This window comes from Lissotriton vulgaris, chromosome 1_1 (assembly GCF_964263255.1).
Source record: "Lissotriton vulgaris chromosome 1_1, aLisVul1.2, whole genome shotgun sequence".
NCBI lineage: Eukaryota > Metazoa > Chordata > Amphibia > Caudata > Salamandridae > Lissotriton > Lissotriton vulgaris.
Genome location: NC_141685.1, coordinates 1,151,490,690 through 1,151,512,614, shown reverse-complemented (window position 1 = coordinate 1,151,512,614; position 21,925 = coordinate 1,151,490,690). Strand labels below are relative to the sequence as shown.

At 41.7% G+C, this 21,925-nt stretch overlaps 1 protein-coding gene across 1 annotated transcript in view; it reads right to left on the bottom strand.

Moving 5' to 3' along the window:
- Nucleotides 1-4,278: 4,278 nt before the first annotated feature.
- The window catches only part of LOC147748831 (growth/differentiation factor 11-like), a 619,920-nt gene continuing 602,273 nt past the window's right edge, over nt 4,279-21,925 (bottom strand). Inside the window, exon 3 of the mRNA XM_086964000.1 lies at nt 4,279-9,939. Coding sequence (XP_086820126.1) covers nt 9,559-9,939 — 381 coding nt within the window. The 3' untranslated portion in view covers nt 4,279-9,558. The remainder of the gene's footprint in view (nt 9,940-21,925) is intronic.

The following is a 21,925-nucleotide window of genomic DNA, read 5'->3' as shown; positions in this document are numbered from 1 at the left end:
CCCCACCCCTCCCCAACGCCCTTACCTGCACGGGCCGCTTCTGCTTATAAATGTTACTGGCTAGGCCTTGTATCCTAAAAAGAAGATATAGATTTGAATTAGAACCTTATACTTTTCAGATTCTATGGCAGGACCGGAGGCTTCGGATTAGGCTTTTCTTTCTCCTGTTTATTTACTCCAGCAGCTTTTATTAAGAACATCAACAATAATAAACTACATTTCACATGATCCAAAGGGAAATGGAAAGCGAAAAAGTCCAACAGAAAGCGTCCAATCCAGAGGCAGGAATCCAATAACTTCCACCGTGGGCGATCTACCCTCCTCTTACTCCAGCAGCATCAAGATACGTGCCTCGTTTTTTTCTTCCTTTCGTGAATTTTCTGTTTTGGCTTCTACTTGTGCTGATTTTGTGTATATTGCCTTTGAGCAAGTATACCTTTGTTGTATGACTTATGCGACGAGCGCGGCAATAACTTTTCACAGTGTTAGGGCTGCTTTTCTTCTGTCAGGCTTTTGGCGCAGTGTGGCCCTCCTGCCTCAAGGGGAAAGTGTGCCCAATTTTGGGCACTTTGAAGCGTCTCTACCCCCCATCGGCCGACGAGTCTCTTTTATCCGCTGTGTCAGTTACGGAGGGGCCGATTCACAGAACTAATCTATACTACTATTATAAAGAGAGAACTTTCACCTTTAAGCCAGGTAAACTCGAAAACTACACCACCAATCTGAACACCCAAGAAATCTTAGAAAACCTCAGGGCAAGCAGAAGGACATAGGCTACATAAAAATAAAAAATAAACGTTGTTTAAAATATTTAGAAATAAAAATAAAGTAGTCCCTTGCAAGTAGCGCCGGCCGCGACGTATGCGTGAGGGGAGTAGCGTTGTTTAACCGAGCAACAGGAAGAGCGAGGACATGAGCGCCGGGAGGAGCGTCTGCGTGAGGGGAGGAGCGGAGTTTACCAGCAACAGGAAGAGGGGAGAACATGAGCGCCGGGAGGAGCTGCGGAGCGGCAAGAAGCGGAGGAGCAGTGGCAGCGCGGGGAGGAGCAGCGGATGAGGTAGCTGACAAGCGGTCAAGCAGTGGAGAGGTAAACACTCCAGCGTAGGGAGGAGCGGTGGATGAGGTAAGTCGGGACCTGGGGGGGTTACAAAGCCGGGGCGGGAGGCGGGCGGGAGGCTCAAGGCGCAAGGCGCGAGGCGGTAGGCGCTATGCCTAATGTCGGGGCGGGGAGCGGCAGGCGGGAGGCTCAAGGCACAAGGCTCAAGGCGGGAGGCGGTATGGCCAATGTCGGGGCGGGAGGCGGGAGGGATGCGGACTGGGCAATGTCGGGGGGGGGGGGTGCACAGAGGCTTAACATGCTGCCCCCAGCCCCCTTCTGCCCCGGGCAAAGCCGGGGCGGGCTGCTAGTCTGAGATAAAATTCTAAACTTACTACTTTTGGTATTCACAGAAGGCATTTAGTAGTAGTAAAGTTAGGCCTCCTAACTTTACTACTACTAAACTGAGATAAAATCCTATACTTACTACTTTTGTTATTCACAGAAGGCATTTAGTATTAGTAAAGTTAGGACTCCTAACTTTACTACTAGTAAATGCCTTTTGTGAATAACAAAAGTCGTAAAGTTAGGATTTTGTCTTAGTTTATTAGTAGTAAAGTTAGGAGTTGTAACGTTACTACTACTAAATGCCTTCTGTGAATACCACAAGTAGTAAGTTTAGGATTTCATCTCAGATTAGTTGTGTGAATCGGACCCATTACGACTCGCATGGCTGTGCATCTGCCAACACGCAGGGGAAGACTAAAAGCAATATAATTAGCATTGTAAACGCTTGGGCCAGTACAGGAGAGCCCCTGCCTGGAGCCTGACTTCCATGAACCGGGTAAGATTAGTGCCATTGTTTAAAGGGACCAGCCCAGGCAGGAAATCACCCTCAGCACCAGTAGGGAGCAGTGGTCCCAGGGTAAGCCCTATATTACCAACTTCAGGTCAAATTAATTCAGGGGTTTGCACTACTTTAAATCCCCTTTTTCTGTCCATAGTGCATGACTGTAAAGGAGTTATGGAGGACTTTGAGGACTATTATGAGGAGGAAGAGGAGGAAATTACCTACCGATCATTTCTGCCAAGTAATGGACACCTCTAACCTCAAGGCGGTTTCACAAGTGGTTGCGCCCCTGGAGAGAGAAATAAATCAACTTCAGGCTCAATGCCACCAACCCCTCGAACCGAGGGAAGACATGTCTGGGGCTAGAACCCCTTACCTCCAGGTCAGGCCTCCACTAACACCATAATTCTCAAAAGAAAGCGCGCCGATGATGCTGGCATAGATACTGATGCTTTCGTGCATCTAAAGAAGGCATTTATGGGTGCCCAGCCCCCTTAAACTCCCACTAAACCCTCAGAGGACCTGGGGAACCCGCGAGTTACCCTGATTCTTTGCCCACGGGTGACCCATATGAGTCCCCCAGACCCAGGAGATGGTGAGTCGAGCAGGCCGTGGCCCCCGGCAAAGGTAGATCAGGTGGCAAATCCTGATGTAGATGACGGTATGTTGAACCCTGATGACCTCTTACATCTAAGTTCAGCGGAATGGGTTTAGGCCCCTAAGGTAGCAGCCTATATGGCGGCTAGGCGGCGTAAACCTTTCGACAAGGAGGTTAGGAGTTGCCTAAAATCGGTATGCCCCAGGCCGGCTCTAGATGGGAAAGTGTCCATCACGCCGGAGGTGGACTCCAAAAAGGCCACGTTCTTAGCCAGATTAATTTGTGATCCTAAGAAAGGCATAGACCGCTCTTGGAGGGCATGCCAGGATAAGCTCCTGGACACAGCAGGCCTAATGGCTAAGATACTAGACATGGTGGAATATGCCAAAGCATTAGGCAGCCTTATTTCCCCAGAGATCCTCTCTAGCTGGGCTTAGACAGCGATCATCTTTTTAGGAAACGCGAATGCAGAAATCTCTATGGAGCATCACAGATCACTGCTGATAAAAATAGACCCTAAGTTAGGCGAATTGGCCACCTCAGAGGCTGGTCTAGTTGCAGAGGGTAATCTCTTTGGAGACCCCTTTGTAAAGGAGTTCGGTAAATTTGTAAATACTTTCAACTCTCTGGATAAGGCCCAAACGCCCATAAAACACATCTTCACCAGATTTCAGCAGACGCTGCCTCAATGCTCACAGAATCTTGGGCAGAGAGCGCTAACAAACAGTTACTGTTCCGCCTGGTCCCGATGGGGGAGTTGGTGTCTTTGACAACAGGTGGATCTGATGGGGGTAGATGTTGTCTACATCCATAATTTCTTAGCCTCTTTGGCAAAGCAGGGCCTGGCTTATAGGTGTATCAATACATTTCGGTCGGCGATATCAGCGGGCCATGTCCTGGTAGACAGTCATCCAATTGGCAAACATCTGTTAGTATGTAAGCTAATGAGGGGTATCAGGCTATCCGAGGCCCCGGAGCCTCGGTACTCCATTCTCTAAGATGTTAACAAAGTCTTAGAATTGTTCCGATCATGGCAATCCAATAAGTACTTGTCCAGGAAACAAATGTCGGCGAAACTAAAAACCCTTCGATGTTTGATATCCTGTCGCAGGGTTTCCGACGTTAGGGCCCTGGTTCTTACGGGCCGAGTCTTCACTCCAGAGGAAGTTACCTTTCATATCTCTAGAAGAACCAAATACAATTCGAGGTCGGTGTCATATCCTGCTTTTCCTGATGTCCCTAAGTTATGTGTGGTCAGGGCGCTCAAGCCTACGAAGTGGCGACAATAGACATACGCCCACCGGGCGTCAGACAACTGTTTATAGCCCTCACTAAACCACAAGGGGAAGTCTCAAACCCTGCGATTGCGAGAAGGGTTCACTGAATGATGCAGGAGGCAGGGATAGATACCTCCCATTTCGGGGCTCACTGTTAGGGGTGCAATTGCATCAAAAGGTTTTTCCCTGGGGGTGCAGCTGGAAGACATTTTTAATGCTGCGTATTGGTCCTTCCACCTTTATAATTGGATTTGTACTCTCCAATGTAGTTTTAGGTCCTATAAACCTTACTATAGTTTAATTAACCAAAAATCATATACACCCAGGCCATTTAAATATTCTAAGAAGTGAACACTCTTTTTCTGAAAGGTGCAAGAGAAAAGGTACTACTACAAGGGCATTGAAAGAAGATTGTTTTATAATTGTTCTGTTAGACAGAGATACTCTTTGCCACAGTTTTAGGTCCTAAAAAGTTTACTATAATTTTATTAACCATATATTACAAATCCCATGCGATTTACATACATTTAAGAAGTGCGCTCATTTTCAGAGAGAGGCAAGACAAACTGTACTACTATATAGGGAACCAAAAGAAGCCCATTTCGCAAATATGTTAGAAGTAGATTGTCCAAAAATAGAAAAGCAGGTAGATCATATACTTACAAAGGCGAAATATGTTTCAATGAGGAAAACCATTCAAGGTGGTCACATTGCAATACGTTGCAAACACCCACGTTGATGGGATCAAATGGCCATGGCAGATTTCCGCAATTGCTACTTTAATTTTCCCATACAAAAAAACCAAAGATGGTTCCTTTACTTCACAGGGAGCAGTGACAATTACCAGTACAAAGTGCTACCTTTCATGTTCAGGTCATCACATAGATTGTTTATCTGCATCTACTCTTCCCTAAACTTAGCAGCCTGGCTCTGCACGTTCTTCAGTATGAACATATACATTTGCAAGAATTAAATAAATGCTATTCTTTAAAGTGGAAGAAGGGTTGCAACTGGTGCTCGGCAACAGTTGCATGCATATTAAAAATCAAGAAGGGTTTAAGCAACGACTGGTGAAATCGAATTGCAATAGCCATTAATTAACTTTTCTCTTTATTCAAGTAATTATTCTAGAAATAGTCCCCTCATATTTTTTCTAGCAGGTTACTGGTACAGATCATTTTATGGAATCATACAAAAATTAGTCCTTGGTTAGAAAGGCAGCTATTACATTAAAATCCAACACAGTGCTACTTAGATAAATTGGAGCCCCATTGGAGGCTATGAGAAAATGTGAATTGAAGAATGTGAAAATAGTGATCAGGTGTTTTTAGTGAACAAGGGCTTTGCCATCTTTCACACAGACAAAACTGTAATACCTTCTTCCTTGCCTAATTAGTGCGGAAGTTGCATTTGAAGCAGACCATCAATAAACTAATGCATTTTCCTAACCTATTGCTCCTCCCAAAATTGTATTCTATTGCACTTAAGCTGAAGAAAACTTTGAGGTATTACATCTGCTATAGGGCCCATTCCACTAGGTATAAAACAGCCATGGCAATTCAGTTAAGAAATTTCCCCTTATCAAAATACAGCAATTGAGCTACCTGGGTGATATCTCTCTATTTATCTAGGCTTGAAAGCACTCGTACTTGATTAAAAGTCTTGAGAAAGTGTTTTAATTCCAAAAATGCCTCCTTCTTTATCCAAGCTAGCTAATAGAATATTCAACAATGTTGAACCATAGATTGTAAGACATGGCCCAATTTCCTCACCTGTTTTCTCATTACTGCCTGGACTCACGCCTTAGGGTAGACACTAAGGTGAAGAACATACTTGAAAGGTTAAGCTGCATACTCCTTTCCACACTCTTCAGTCAAATCACTACTAAAAGTTTATTGTAAGTTTATCAATCTGGGGAAGTCCACGTGCTGGAGAACAACAGCGAGGGCATTCCCCACAGATTAAGTGCCTTTTTCAGTCTGCTTTTTCCAATGTATGCATTACACTTATGAGCAGGAAATTAAGCTGAAAGTAGCTCCCTTGGTTATGAGAATCATACAATAGTGCAAGATCAGATTTCCTTCAAAAGTGTGGAAAATACAGACAATCCCACCTATGGTTTCTAGCTTTACTGCATTTACCTCAGACAGAAATTGTGTTTTTTAAATTTTTAGCAAAGATATATTAATTGACATAAAGGTTTCTGTGTTGCCACTGTCATGAGAATTTGTTCTGAGCTTTGAATTTGGTGAGAGAACCCTAGATGGAGAACTATTGTTGTAAAAAAGTGAGCTTTCTAATATTCCTATAACTATTGTAAGGATTTATTACACCAGAGAACATGGTTAAAATGCAGGCAAATCTGAATATTACTAAAATATCGGTTTTTAAATATTGTGTTACAAACATATCATAGCCAAAATATCAAATACAAAAATATCATGAAGCTAAGTAGAGAATTACAAATGTAACTTCTCTTCTACGGGCCTTGAATATATGTATATATCTTAAAAGTCCGTAGATGTGGAATTAAAAATCATAAATCTATACTTACCTATATATAAAACTGTCACAATATTTTGGTATTTGATAGTCTGTCTAAAATATTTTTTTGTAACAGGATAATGTTGTGCTCGATATTCTGACATACAACTGGCAAATCGTGGCTTTCTGTACATATATCCATCTTTAATTTGCCAATGAGGTTCAACACTTTCAGGCTTATATTACAAGTTATAACCTTGTGTATGACTGCTAAGATATTCCAAGGCATGTTTCAGGAAGGAGTTAATGGAGTGAAAAAAAGACCTTTTTAAAAAACTTCTCTTGCCTCAGGGATTTCAAATGTCTACGTGCATTGTATAATCCACTCCGCGTTTTCAATTTTGATTTTAATACATGTGAAATTTTCAGTATCTTTCGTACGAATTCTGCTTTTAAAATCATCTGCAAAATGTCACCTACAAAAAGAAGGTTTTGTCATTGTGAGAGGAGTTATCTCAAAAATTACTCCAACAATTTCATAAGGGCATGACATTTACGAATAATCAAAAACAAGGTAAATAATCTTATCATATTAAATGGTGAGACACAATTAATGTATGCCCACCAAATAAATGATGGTTCAGGAGGACGAAAAAGCAACCAGATGAACCAAATCTTGAGGCACGAGTAACTTAGCCAGTGTATTTTTCTCTTACGTCAATGTTTAATTAGTATTCTAAGGGGAAAAGAAGAACAACAAGATGTGGAACATGGCAGGATTGGGAATGGTAGGACTTTCTTAGGTTGTATGTCAGCATATCATTAGCAAAAATATCATGTGATAGAAATATTGTGTCCTAGATATTGTTACAAAAATACTCTCACATTGGGTATAGATTTTGTACCATTACCTTCAATTGGGCTACATTTCTGTAAATCATAATTACGACACAATATGTCTGTCAGACAATATTCTGGTTATGATGTTCTGGTACCATAACATTTTTTAAAGGTACCTAAATGGCGTGCATTTAGTTAAAATGTACAGAATTCCCAAAATAAACAGAAAATGAATCTGTAGCTGAAGAGAGCCCAATGACCATCATAAATAATGTAAAGTTGAAAGTAAAAACGTATATAATGAAGGGCCTAAAACTGGTGGGAAGACAGTTGTGCGATAACAGAATTCTGAGTCACTAAAGGGAATCTTGTTGTAGAGCTTCTTAAGGCAACCCGGATTTAAAAAGAGTCCTGTTAATATAACGCAAATGATAAATACCACAGTGATTTTGAATGATACTACCAAAGATTGGACTGTGTCTAATGGCCTGATGCTGAAGTAATTATGAGTGACATCTGTGACGCAAAGAAGGCAGAAGGATATTTGAACGTTAGGAAACTAGAGGTGCACAGACCCAACTTAACTGATTGAGAACATAATGACGAAAAAGGGAATTTCCAAGATTGTAGACTATGGGATCAGCAAATGAAGTGGGCAATGAAGAAGTGAGTGTTAGTGTATGGTTAAACAACGTCAGGCCACAAGGTGCTGCCTTGTTCTTTCTGGCTTTATTGGCCTAGCAGGGAGAGGTTATAATTATATTAACATGATAAAATGCTGCAGGCAAAGTTTATCGCAATGCAGTGACAAAATATGTCCAAAATGTATTTAGTGACCTCTAGTTAGTTGGTCATGAATGACAGACTGATATACGAACAGGTTTTAATCTTTTTCGAAACCGATAACTACAGTTGATTTCAATTGTGTGCACACAATTACACTCTAAAGTGACTGCACAGAAACACACTTTATTTCCGTCCTTAATTTTGGGATCCAAATAAAAATGTCAGCGGTTGCTTCCCATCCCTCTATCGAATTAGTCTCAAATGCAGCTAAGAACATGCCCATAATTACACATTTGAAACGTTTTTGCACACAAGTGAAATCACTGTAAATAAGGCCAACATACAAGCATTACAAGTGGGAAATAATAGCAACTTAAAAATATAATGAAAGTGCACAAAAATGGAGCTGTAGGACTGTGAAATTAAATTACGAAAGCTTAGGTTTGTTCTTGGACACGTATGGATGAGCTAAGGTCACACACAGTACCCTACATATTCCCATTAGACAACTGCAGAGAAGGGTTTCAGAAGTCCAGTGATTGGAAGGTTGTGTGAAAAACAACTGCTTAATGAATCTTCTAGCTTTTCAGACCATCAGGTGCCGCACAAAAGATGTCTCAGCTGCGAAACCTAACATTGGTATACTGGACCGACCAACACAAGCAAGACGGACAAAGGTGGCCGGTGAAGTTACCAGCCAATAAGAACATTCAATTGAGTATTAACTAATGGCACCTCATCAAATAGTGCATCATGTTACCAGTCTGTCTTGAATTTTACAGCCCAAATGAGCATTTTACCGTGGGCAGCCATACCTTTTGCTATTGGGGGATGAGGACTACAACAGCCAGACAACATTGTATGATAGAGCTGGGTGAGTTACTCACACTTGATTTTCGCTTAAAGCATGATTAACGTTTCTCTCCTTAACCCCTATGAGCATTTCACCACAATCATTCATTAAAAAAATTGTTTCTTAATCATTTGGACATCATTTTTGCACATACAGTAAAAGCAAAATATTACAAAAGAAAAAGTGAGGATGAAATGCGTAACCAGACACGGGGAAGGTGGAAGAGCACTGTCGATCTCATTCTTACTCTAAGAACATACATCATAACCAGAATCTACAGCTCAACCAGATTTTTTTCACATAAGGAAATTATTTTTAAAGGAAAATGTTCATATTGTTTTTTTTTCTTTCCTTTTCTTATTTTGTAAACGTTTGGCAATCAGTCCAGCAATATGCCTTGCCTTTTCATGTCTTCTGTTCCGAAAGAGTACAACTGCATGAGATAGATTTTTTGTTTTCTTCAAGATATCTATCATGCCTTTGTATACTTTTTCCTGATTCCTTTTCCGTTTCGGTCAAAGGATGAGAGCTTTATGTTTGGGTGTAAGGGAGGCCGTTATCCCACTTCGCATTAGGGTACCAAGTACCATTCTCTAGCGGTTCTGGGAGAAGATAGAAAATAAGCTTTATTGCGGAATCTCTCCGTTCTCCTTCAACATTGCTTATTGCACAGTGCAAGTTACTTCCATTACTGGATAATTTAATTGTTTCCTAAAGGATTTTCACAGTTATTCACAATTCTCTTTAAAAAACAAAAGGTCTTTTTAGGTGAGGAGAAGGGGCTGTAGGAGAGATGCTGAAAAGTAGTGTGGCAAAAATGAGTAAAGTCTTATTTTAAGAGCATCCACATCGGTCAACAACCATTCCAGGGATTTTCCCATAAATAATCTGTTGCTTGTCATTAAAGTAGAGCATGTTGATTGGGGACATTTTGGTAGGGGTGCAGCAGGGCCCGGCTGAGCCCTGGGGGTTGGCTTGCTGCACCAGGTGCGTGTGAGGGTATTTCTGCATGAACATGTACTCGCACTGTCCTGAGCAGTAGTTGGCTTTGTATCTCTTGGGCGCGATGATCCAGTCCCAGCCGAAGGCTTCGAAGTCCACCGTAAGTGGGTAGCGGCAGCAGCGGGACTCGGTGGAGTGCTCGTCACAGTCCAGGCCCAGGTTTCTCCGCGATCGCTTGTTGTTCTCCATCACCCGCAGCTCCATGAACGGATGCTATAACCACATGACAGGAGAGAAGAGATGGGGAGACAGAATCATTAGAGCAACTAAAACCACATAGCAAAAACAGAAACTCCAAGTGAAGTTGGAGGAATAAGAAAAGGAAATAAGGAGTGAGTGGGCAAACAGACAGTCAATGTAGGACAGGATGGACGTGCCATTGATAGTCAACCACTAGACGGAGGATTGTTCGGCAAATACTCAACGGAGAGCGGCTACACAGCATCTCTTACTGCAAGTCTATTCATTTTGACTTATTTTATCATACATTGTATGACGCTAAATGTGAATAATTATCTCTAAATGTCTGTGGTCGGTACAAGTTGTATCTGTTAAGAGTGTGTGTATCATTTTTGGCATCTCAACATACATATTTGTAAAGTCAGCAACATACCCCTGTCTGGTTTAGATAAGTGTCCATGGGCCAGATGTAGGTCGGTCGGTAACGGCCGAAAATCGGTATTTTCGGCCGTTACCGACCGGTTTACAAGATTTGGCATGTAGGGGGCAATATTTTACCGAATCGGTAAAATTACCGAATCGGTAAAATAAAACATCGGTAAATTTACCGATTTGAAGCCACCCATATGTAGGTGGGACTCTTCAGAGTCCCATGAGCCTTAACGAATCGGTATTTTACCATCAAAACCAATTTGATGGTAAAATACCGATTCCGGTGTGCATGCACATGTGTGCATGCACACCTATGTCATGTGACAGGCAGACCTGCCCTTAGGGCAGGTATGCCTGCCACATGGCACCTGTGCCTGTTTTGGGGGTGCCAGAGGGTGTCAAAGTGACACCCCCTGCACCCTTGTGAATTCTTTAATTACCGATTCGGTAAATACCGAATCGGTAATGCCTAATCATTCCTATGGGCTTCAAAGCCCATAGGAATGAATGGGCATTACCGATTCGGTATTTACTGAATCAGTAATTAAAGAATTGTTAAGGATTCGGTAACGAATCCAGATGTTGGGACCTACATACCATTTACCGATTTTGAAATACCAAATCGGTACAATTCGATATTTTAAAATCGGTAAATGTTTTTTACCTACATCTGGCCCCATGTTTCTTAGAGCAGGTGTCTCCAACCATGAGCTACCAGTAGTTCACAGACATCTTCAGAGCAGCTCACAGCCTCGAGTTCATTTCTCAATCAGCACAGGGTCACATTTTCCTTTCAAAGTTAAGGGAACTGAGTTGACTTTACATTATTATCTTCAGGCTGCAGATAGCAGGGCCTGATAAAGCACAGGGCTGGAGTTCGATTTATGACCCAGGCCACACAGGTGAAGAACTAAACTAATAAGTTATTTAAAACTTAACTAAAAGTCATTTTCAACTTAATATTGGAGCATGAGAACAAAATGATGTTTTTGAATGCTTTAAAATGGGAGAAAATTAAAATGAAGTTAACTTAATGATTAAGTTAACGCTTCATTTTTATTTGATTCCATTTTGATGTGTTGAATTATAAACAGCAGGCCTCTTGCTCCCAGTGGGCAGTATACACCCCACATTTCTAACTGAAAAATACAGTCATTTTTTTCAAATGGTATACATTTGAAGTGGATAACAATATTTCTATGAAACATTGAGTCAATGTTTTTATCCGCTTTCAATTAAGCCAATTGAATCTTAATATTTTATGAAACATGTTTCTTCACATTAAATTCCTACTATTTAAACAAATGGCTGTATTTGTATGTTGTAAATATGGCATCAGGTCTACAGGGCATTTACACACAGCAGGCATCTTGCCCCCAGTGGCTGGTAGACACAGTCTAATATTTATAACTGAAAACCAGTCTTTTTTTGAAGTGGGAGAAATTTAAAGTGCAGAAAAATATTCCATATTATGAACTTTTTTTTGCAGAAAATATTTCTGCACTTTAAATTTCTCACGTTAAAAAAATAGTTGTATGTTTGTGTTATACATGTAACAGTGCCTCATATGGCAAAAGGTAGCTCCTGTGGCACAAGTAAATATGACAGACTCTTTCACCCATACACATATATCCCATTCATAAACACATATGTTCATACATTCCCAAGGATCAAGCTTTCACTGACACACATGGCATCCCCGTCAGAGTGCCCTTAGTCTCTATTCAAAACATAGTCTTTGGCTGTATGAGGGGTGGGTGGGGGTGGTAAATGAGAGGGTGAGTGAGTGTGCAGTGGAGAGTAAAGAAAATTGTTATGAAGCAGGCAGCGCTGGCTGCGCCACAGTGCTGTTTTTCCTTTTGTCTGTTGGGAGGAGGGAGAAAAAATTGAGGTGGACAGGTAGTGGTAGGAGAAGAAACAGTATTGGGGAGGATACAGGGGAGCTGAGACAGGGATGGGCAGGGCCAGCTGAAAAAGGGGCTGGTGGGGGTAGAAGAACCAGACTGGGCAGAGGGGTGGGAGGGAAAAGATGCAACATAGGCAGTGGGTGGGGGAATGATCTAAAGAAGCCACATAGACAGGTTTATGAGGAACCTATAATCTGGGCTACCAAGCTTCCCCAGCCAACCCACCTTCGTTACCTTTAGATTCGAAAAGGAGGTTGGCCAAATTTTTTACAATTGAATAGTAACTTGCTCAAGGCCCTACACCTGTCAGATAGTTGACAACCTGGAAATAATAAAGTAAAAGTTGAGGCATACACACTGTGACCATGAATCATAAAATTGCATCCCTCTATTTCAGTTTACCCATGTTGAAAACGAATTAGGTTGGGCAACTCAGTGCAGTTAGGCTTGTTCATCAGCCGATCTTAAGGTTACAAATAGAAGTGGGGGCATCTTTGACCATCAGATTTAGTGCTGTTGACAGAGCTGCTGCCAACTTCTCTGAATGGGTCTGAGAATGTGTTGAGGTACGGTTCGATCCAACAGATTTCAGGGGTAGCTGCATTTCATATTATGGCATTTTTGTTAACCTAAGTTCCTTGGATTGCGGCTGGGTGATCCTGGCGGTACCCTGTCCTGTTTCTCTATCCATTTGCACACCTCCTCTAGGTATGTGAAGAAGTATGTACATTGATCTGCCATTATTTTGAGTTTGACTGGCAACATTAAAGCATATTTTATGTCCGATTTGCAAAGTTTCTGTTTTACCGCTAGGAACAGTGCTCTCTGAAGCTGCACAGCAAGCATAAAGTCCAGAAACGTCTTTGTTATTGTCTACAAAGAAGTGCCTAGCCTTCTTGTCTTCCAGTAGGATTATGTCTCTGCTGCTATGTCCTCGAGGGGTATAATGCCACCCACAAATCGCACAGATCTAGGCTGGGGGAGTAAGGGGAGGCTCTCATCCATGATTCATAGCCACAGTGGGTTTTCATAAATTCTCCCAGATTTATCTACACCTGATCAATCCTTCCAAGGCCTGATCATCATGCTGCCGCCATGTTGGGGTCAGGCACTTCCTGAACACTCTATTGACTTTACCTTATCCAGACCCCGAGCACCAGGTGTGTTTGCAACTCTCTTCATCTTTTAGTGCATATCAATAAGTTACCGAAGTGTGGAGATCAGGGCGACAAACCTGCTGGAGCTGCATTCAGAGCTTGCTGGCTGCCATTGTAGGGCCACCTCCATGTGAATGCTGGAGGCCCCATTCCTTTTTCACAGGTGATCACAGCCGCAGATCAGTAGGAACCAGCACAGGAAGGAGTCTCGCACCGTCTGGATCTCTGGGTAGCTCATTATTCCCACCTAACAGGCTGGGCTCCGGCAGATAGTATGAGGTTTACGCAAGACCAGTGGGAGCATCACTGGATGGCTACTACCACTTCAGCTGTTGGCTCTGCCCTTCTGCACAAACTACGCTTATTAAAGCACACCAACAATGCATGCACCCTGACAGTGCATCTGAATGCACATTGCTGCATCACATAAATCTGCCCTAAGTGTGCAAGTTCCTCTGGTAACTGATTTGTTCTGACTATGATTGTTTGTTGGGCTTTTTTGTTATTTTTATTTGAGACATTGCTAGAGCACAAATTTAACATGTTACCAAAGGGAACTGAAGAAAGTGGTGGTGGACATAAACAGCCTTAATGCATTTCCACTTTTTGATAGAAGTTAAAGTAGCCATCATGCATACTAAACAAGAGATGGCTTCAAAGCGGTAGTGGGTGGTAACTGACATGTAGACTGTTGTGGTTGGAGGTTAAGAAAATGAAAAGCATTGAAAAGATGTTAACTAGCTAGGGGCTTGAATGGGATGGTTTAGAGATCTTAGAAAGAAAAGTTATTTACCTGTAGCAGTGATTCTCAAGTTGTTATATAATTGTCAAATTGAAATACTGAACACATCTTTCCAGCAACCAAAGAGGATCATTTTTAGGTCTGGTGTTATCCAAGACCTTTTGATTATACTAAACTTATGTGTATAATATAGTTACTTGTGTGGGCTTACTGCCAGTCATCTTCATCCACCGGCCTGTTATTGTGCCAGTCACATTTTTATTTAGAACACCACAACATACAGCATGGTGCAGTGGACCAGCCACTTAAGCCACTGGCTAACTTTACTGTAAGTGGTGACATTATACCTTTTAACATGAAGAACATCCACACACAAAGTGGTCCCCTTCAGAGTCATGGGCTATTATAGCAATAAATGCTTTTTTGAAGTCAAAAACATTTCTAACATCTTGACTAATATGGTTCAAACAATGTAACCATACAATCAGACTGCGAGCGTTTATCTCAACAAAGAGCATGATCCTATACATTTTATCAACACACCTATTAATGCCTTTGCGTGGGGAGATAGTTTTCATGTAGCATATTCTTGCCATCTACTTCTGCAACAAATGTCTCAAAGCATACCTGTAAATATCTTCCATTTTTGCCAAATCTTGTCCAGTTTTTTAGGGTTTCCCCGCATTTTACAGAAATATTTTTCAGCCACCATCCAACAGTCCATATCTTCTTTCCACTTTTCATTGCCTGGGGGATGGCGGGAAGGGAGGAGGATGATGGAAGGGCAGAAAATTGGGGGATGGGAGTTGTAAAGATATTCGGTCCCTACTGTCTGCCTATATTTCTTTTAGCCAACCTTAAGGCCTAGGCTGCAGAAGATTTTCAAGTATTTTAGTGGGTTTCATCTTCCGACACGTCTAAAAGAAGCAGCTTCACTTTGGACACTTTTGGGATCTCTGTAGCTTGTGTCCATCACTTGCATACCATCCTCCAAAACAGCTCCAGTGGAAGGCATGACCGACCATATATTTTTTTATAAGGCTATCTAGTTGGTTAGATCCCCTGGAGCACAAATCTGAGCTAGCCCTCCCTAATTTTTTTAACGTTTTGTCTGGTGGACCTGGATCTGTGTAGTATTCTTAGATGCACAATGGCCTCCAGCTATTATCACCACCTCCTTAGAGATTAGAGAGCTTCACCCATTCTTAATTTTCTAATGCGTCCACGTCCAGTGCCCAGTTTTTTCATATGTTTCTAAATGGATTTGGCAAGTTATTAACTAGAGACTCAATATTGCATCGTGAGTAGTCTTCTATGTTTCCGTCCTTTGGAATGCAGGCTGCAAGCGCGATGTCTGAAAAAAACGGAATCTAAGAGTGCATGTCTGAGTTGCATGTGCCAATAAACTTCAGTGTCTGCCAGTACATATTCCCTCTTAAAACTACCTGGGGATATAATTTCACCGTTGTCTGAGACGTTCCCCAAATTACTAATTCAAATAAGAACCTATTTCTGGAACCCTTAGAGGTTTCCAACATCACTCACTGTCCCACAGTGGTGTTTCTATTGTCAGTGACCCCTTCCACTCTAGGTGTTAAGTTGTCTTTCTCCATGCTTTCAATAGTGATTGTATATATATCAGTTGGGTTGATTTCTATTTTTTTCCTTGAGTAGATTCAAGGTTATCCTCAGTGTCTCATTGCATACCTGTCAATCAGGATGAAGGGTACATCCTGTGAGATAAGGTCCATTCATTTACCACCACCACGAGTTGGGTTACTCAACAAGATTTCTGTATATCTGGAAGGGTAATTCCCCCATCTTATATGCCCCTACTCAGTTTTTGACTATCTATTTACAGTGGTTTCCCATCCCATAGGAAAAGCCCAACCTCTGCCTTTAGCTTCCTGAAGAGCATGTCTAGTGCACAATAAGTGGAGTGTTGGAGGATAGCAGCACTATCATTTTAAAAATAGCCCAGTTGGTTGGGCCAGTGGCAGCATTCTCCAGTGTCTTGTATCATCTCTGAACTTGTTCAGTAGATTAATAGGTTATGATGAAAGAATTCATCTTGCCTATGAATGACGGTTATGAACAAGTACTGAAAGCTATCTGAACATACAGTTAGTGGGCTTAAGTATGTGATAGAAGAAATTAAATGTAAAGAAGTGGCACAACAGCAGACAACAGTAGAGAGTGTCACACAGCTATAAGCGGTGAAAGAGCAGTTCAGGCTTAAAATCTCGTGCTGATGAGCTACAGATGAAGGGTTCACTTGAAAACAGAGGGAATGAGCTGCAAGGTCATAGTTAAAAGGAAAACACTGTGATGGGCAAGCTTGAAGGAATTTATGGCATCAGCACACAAGCATATATTCTGTTGTCCCAGTAAATTGAAAATTTGATTGAAGAATAGGAGTAGGAGACTGAATTAGCCAAGAGTACACAGAATCCGATAAGAGGTCTTGTGAGCAGAATGATAAAGCACACATGCAAATACACATGCATTCAAGAGTAGAGAATAGTTTGTGAAACATTGTTAGAACTGCAATAAAGAATATGTGGAGAATTAGTTACATTTTAGGGTCACAGGTGGCTTGATGTTTCCCACAAACAATATGTAACTACTATGTGAGTCAGTGTTTAATCTTTTGTAAAAAGTACTGTCTGACTGTGTATAAAAGTAGCAGCCTGTAAAGCAGCGAATTGAGACCGGCAGTTTACTTGACAGTCTCTCTTCCTGCTTTCCTTGCTGCGACAGTAAAGAGCTGTTGTATCTTGCCAAGATGAGTCTGTCTTTTTCTTTATTTTTAAGTTACCCTGCAACAGTTGGTGAGCCAGAAAAGGAGTCCCTTTTGCCCTCAACCGACAGCTGCCAACTGAGCACTGCCCACCCTCGCTGTATAGATCATTGCACATCTTTGATGAGGTAAGCAGACATTGTGTTGCCTAAAGTTCTGCCTATTCACAGGGCGGGGAGAACACAGAGATTGCCGTCTTTAAGGTGAGGACATTGCTGACTTGGTTCCATGTTTTTCCATATATTGTATGACTTGTCTCTTTGGTAATGCTAAACACAGATGTAGATAGGATATAAGAGATATAAGGTTGCATGCAATTGTGTACGTGTGTTCCACAATATTAAGTTAAGGTGCTGCAAAGTTGGTAGCATGTTTTTTCCCAATATAAAGTTGGAAGTGGTCAACCTAGGTGATTCGAAGTTGGGTTTCCATTATGTTTTCCAATATTTGACATAGGGGCATGGTTGACAGGCTGATATTAAACTTGAACTTCAAGTATGATCTGAACACTCAAATTACCGTCCTGGACTTAATGTTCAGAAGTCATTCCATGATCTATGAGACGCATGGTTTGAGGGTTATACTCTCTGAGAGCAGAGGAAAGTGGCCAATGGTTGTCGACTGCATTTACAATTTAGAGTTAGAACAATGGTGATTAACATTTAGAAGTAGTGGAAGTGTTCATATTTTTAATATGTTGATGGTGAATGTGTGTGCATGTATGTGAATGGAAATGCGGCACAAGAGTGATGTTGTAAAAGGTTGCACAATGTTATTGTGCTGTATAATGTTTAATATGTGTTTGAAAAGACAAATTGATGGATTTTCATGTTTATGAGGACTGGTGTAACCATTTTTAAAGAAGAAGTAATATTGACCAGACAGATATCAGTTAAATTGTAAAAGTTGTTAGAAATTATGGAGACTCCCTTAGAGCATATGCAAAAGATCTTTTCAGGAAATCGGAGAAAATTACACAAATGTTGTCGAGTGGTGGCTTAAATCCACTCAGAAACATGCTTATCCCTGGTTCAAAGAAGGAACATTTTATGACACAATATTAGAACATATCATTACTCTAATCTTAAAAGTAAACATGTCAGAGCTAAATAGCCAAGAAAGAAGCCACCTTAGCTTCATTGCGAGTCTATTGTGAGAAGTCTAAAGACACCTCAAAAGTTGATGCCCCCTTGTACTCCATCCACTCCCCACATCCATATGCCCCTACGAGTACTTCTCCCAAGGTACCTGGCATTTATCCACAGATGCAGCTACAGAAAGTCACAGTGGGATTTGAGAACCCTGAAGTTGAGACCCCTTCACAATCCCCAAAATGACTCCCTAATGTCACCCCACAAATGTCAAAGCCAAGACACGAGAGTACTCCCAGACAGAGAGTAAGGGTGGGCGACTCTCAGTTTGTTTTCAGGACAACGAAAAGCGCAGGTTACACTGCATTTAGGTTCAACCTCTCCCCTGCAGGTTAGGGTGAAGAGCAGGGGATAGGAGACAGTGACAACCAGTCACGTTTCATCAGCAATATCATATTTGTTACAAAAAAGAGACAACAGAAAGGGTAGTTAGGGAACAAATGTCTACCCCACAGTGCAAAGATGCAGATGATGCTAGGTGGAATGACTATGAAGATAGGGCTGTTAGTATGGCGCGATGACCAGTATCCCAAGAAAGAGATAGGACTGAAAATAATCTACCACCTTGGCAGAAGGAGAAGGGGAGCTTAATGTTTTCACCAAAGAGTGTTCAGGAATGGCCATTACAAATTGAGGGTAGGAGAGATGTGAAAGAAGTAAGGAGAAAAAGTTATTATGATAACCTTTCAAGGCAGATACAGGGAAGTTTATGGCGAGCAGAGTAGAGTCCATACATAGGCGTGTAGATGACATGGGTGAAGTACTTCAATCCCCAAAGGCTAGGCACTCTATTTATGACATTGGCAATCAAGGAAGGCCCTTTATTTATTTTGAACATACGAATAATCAAACTAATATCAGAGACGGATAGCAGGATATGTTCTCTTAAGCTAGGAAACCCAGAGCAACAGATCTTGAGAGGTTGCAGTTTCAGGGAAAACACAGCCTTCCAGACCCCAGGATGGGATCTTGTGAGGCCATGGAAGGTTTGACACAACATGATAGACCAATGCTGCAGATGATTGTTCAACTCACCCCTGAGATAGTTGCTGAAGGAGAAAATAGTTGGTACAGTTTTGTACCTTATGTGTATAATTTGGAGAATGGACGGAAGGTTTAGCTCCACAGATGAGTCCATGGCCACGAGAAGGGTCCTGTAATCCACCTGATGTGTCAAATGCTGAGGGCTGCAATCTTTATGTTGAGGGAGATCCAAACTGGCATTATCCATACATGTGGAAATGTTTGCGCTTATGGCAAAAACATGCAAGGGACCTGGAGCACCTCATTGTGTTACTTGGACGCAGATGGGCGAAGAAAATCTGAAAAAAAATATTGTTGCCGCAGCTTACAGAGATAGCAGGGAAATGGATTAGAGCTTTTGAGAAGCAACCCGCAGGCATCAACTTGGCAGTAGCAGACATAAAGTGTTAGCATAGCTCTCTTCTAGGAGATGAAACAGACACTATTTTTCAGAAAGTTGGAGTGAGAAATGTTACCCTCACTGAGACTAGATATGATCGATCTCCATTCAACTTAGTTAGGACAGTAGTTTGGAATCAACGGAGGAAAATATATCCTGACAGGCTAGACATTGGGTCCCTCATAACCATTGCAGCTGAATGAGGACCCCGCTCAGTTTATCAGAAGGATGAAAGAAAAATTGGCCCAGGAAGTGGATCAGGGTCGGGAAGTAATAGGAGGAAATGTTGTGTTGTTTTAGAACATAATGAAGAAAGGACTACCTCTGATGTACAGGATAATCCTGATGATATAGTGGCATTAGAAACCATGCCCTGGACAGAGATACAGGCACCTATAATCCTTTTTTGTAAGAATGACCAGGAGAAAGAGAAAAACAAGCGGAAAGCGACAGAGAAAGCAGCAGCTAAGTTAGTGCAGCAAAAGTTGGTAAAGAAAGGAGCAGTGGAAGGAGCTGTAGTAGCAGCCACCACTCAGCAATGTCTGTAGGGTTGGTGCCTGCGACCACCCACCCAACAACAGCACCCACATCCGCAGGATAGTGTAAGGGCACAAGGAAGTAGTAGAGGAGGAATAGGAAGAGGCAGGATAGGTCCCCAAAGGATGGAGGAAGTATGTAATTACTGTCACAGATATGGAAATTATATTAGAGACTGCAGAACTAAGAGATGGTATGACCTAAATGGAAGGACAGGGGTCTACAATCAGCCAGGAAACACAGTAGTGCAGCCACAATCAAACCTGCAAATAGTATTTGTGTCTCAGATGCCACCACAAAATGTGCAGCAACCAGTGATGCCTCAAGCCAAACAAGTGGTGCCACAGCAAAGTTACTCAACACCCTCAATGGGGACTCTTCCTCAAAGTGGACAGGGAGGTGTAATTGAGAAAGGAGAAAATTATTTTCAGACAAATTATGTGGGAGGATATATGGAATTTATGTACCCACAGAGTGTTTCCAAGTGTTCAGTAGTGTCAGTGACCCAGAGGCCAGATGAGGCACCCACTGTGATGGCAGTTATCAATAATAAGAGGTATGCATTTCTCATAGATACAGGAGCAACCCGATCTTGTATTAGACAGGGAGATCTTCCAATCTCCTAATAGATCAATGGACACACAAGGAGTCTTTGGGGAAGCGATGAGGGTTACATTTACTAAACCAGTGGGGGTGAAAATAGGAGGGAGGTGCATTGATGGCTGTTTACTGTTTTCTCTAGCTGCCCCAGCTAATCTGTTAGCAAGAGATCTTATGGCCAGGTTCAATACAACCATTCATCTTGAATCTGATGGTCCTATGATTTGTTCTACTCCCGGAGTTTCTAGGATAAAGGCTCTAACAGCAGATTTTTCTACTGAACATCAAATCAGAGCTCAACCTGCTGATATGGAAGCATTTACCACAGCAGGGTATACAATCATAGCAGAGACGCCAGAGTTACTGGGAAGAAAGGTCCAGTCACCCAAAGACTTCGTTTTCCAGCGACAAGGGTAAGATTCTTGGATACCTGACACTGAATTAATATTGTAACTAGAGACCTTAGAGGTAACATCAACCTATGGCGCTCTGATACGGATTTTTCATAACCATGTTTTATGGGCATGTGTTATATTCATTGAGCCAGGTAAAATGGTTAGGGAGATATTGGATGGTGAACTGTTTGCAGCACCTATCTATTTGAAGTACTATCTTTATGTCCGCACTCAAGTCGCATCACCTTCCCAAGTGTGGATATAAAGATAGTACTTGTAAATGCTCTTTCTGAATTCCCAAAGTCATAAACTTAGAAGTTTGGTCTAAGTTTAGACCAAATGTTTAAGTTTACCTTTGTGAATTGGGCCCACTATCTTTTCTATTGGTGCTCTTTCATAGCAACCTATCTTCCAACTTTAGTATCACACACACCGGCAAAAATAATTCTCTATTCATGCTAAAGTGCCCCATAGTGCTCATACTAGAATATCAGATAATATGTGGTATCAGCATATGTCAGACATAGGCTCAGAAAATATTAATGAATCATATTTTGTCTGCTCTCTAATTCCTCATGTAGCACAGGCTACATTCAACAAAGAAACAATCCCAAGCACAGATCAATATCTTTTGCATCTCCACTTGTGTAGGACTAAGGCCCAAATGCAACTAACACAAGTTAAAGTAGCATGCTTTCCAGCCAATGCCACAAAATATGACTCTTAGATTTGAGGTTTTTAGGAGTAACACGCCAGCCCACTGTGTAATAGGTATTTAGTAAATCCTCTACCCCCAGATTGTGTTCTTAGGCAAGGATTTAGAGTTACTGGATCCGTTTTTGCCAGTGATTAATGGCATTCTGATATCAAATTTT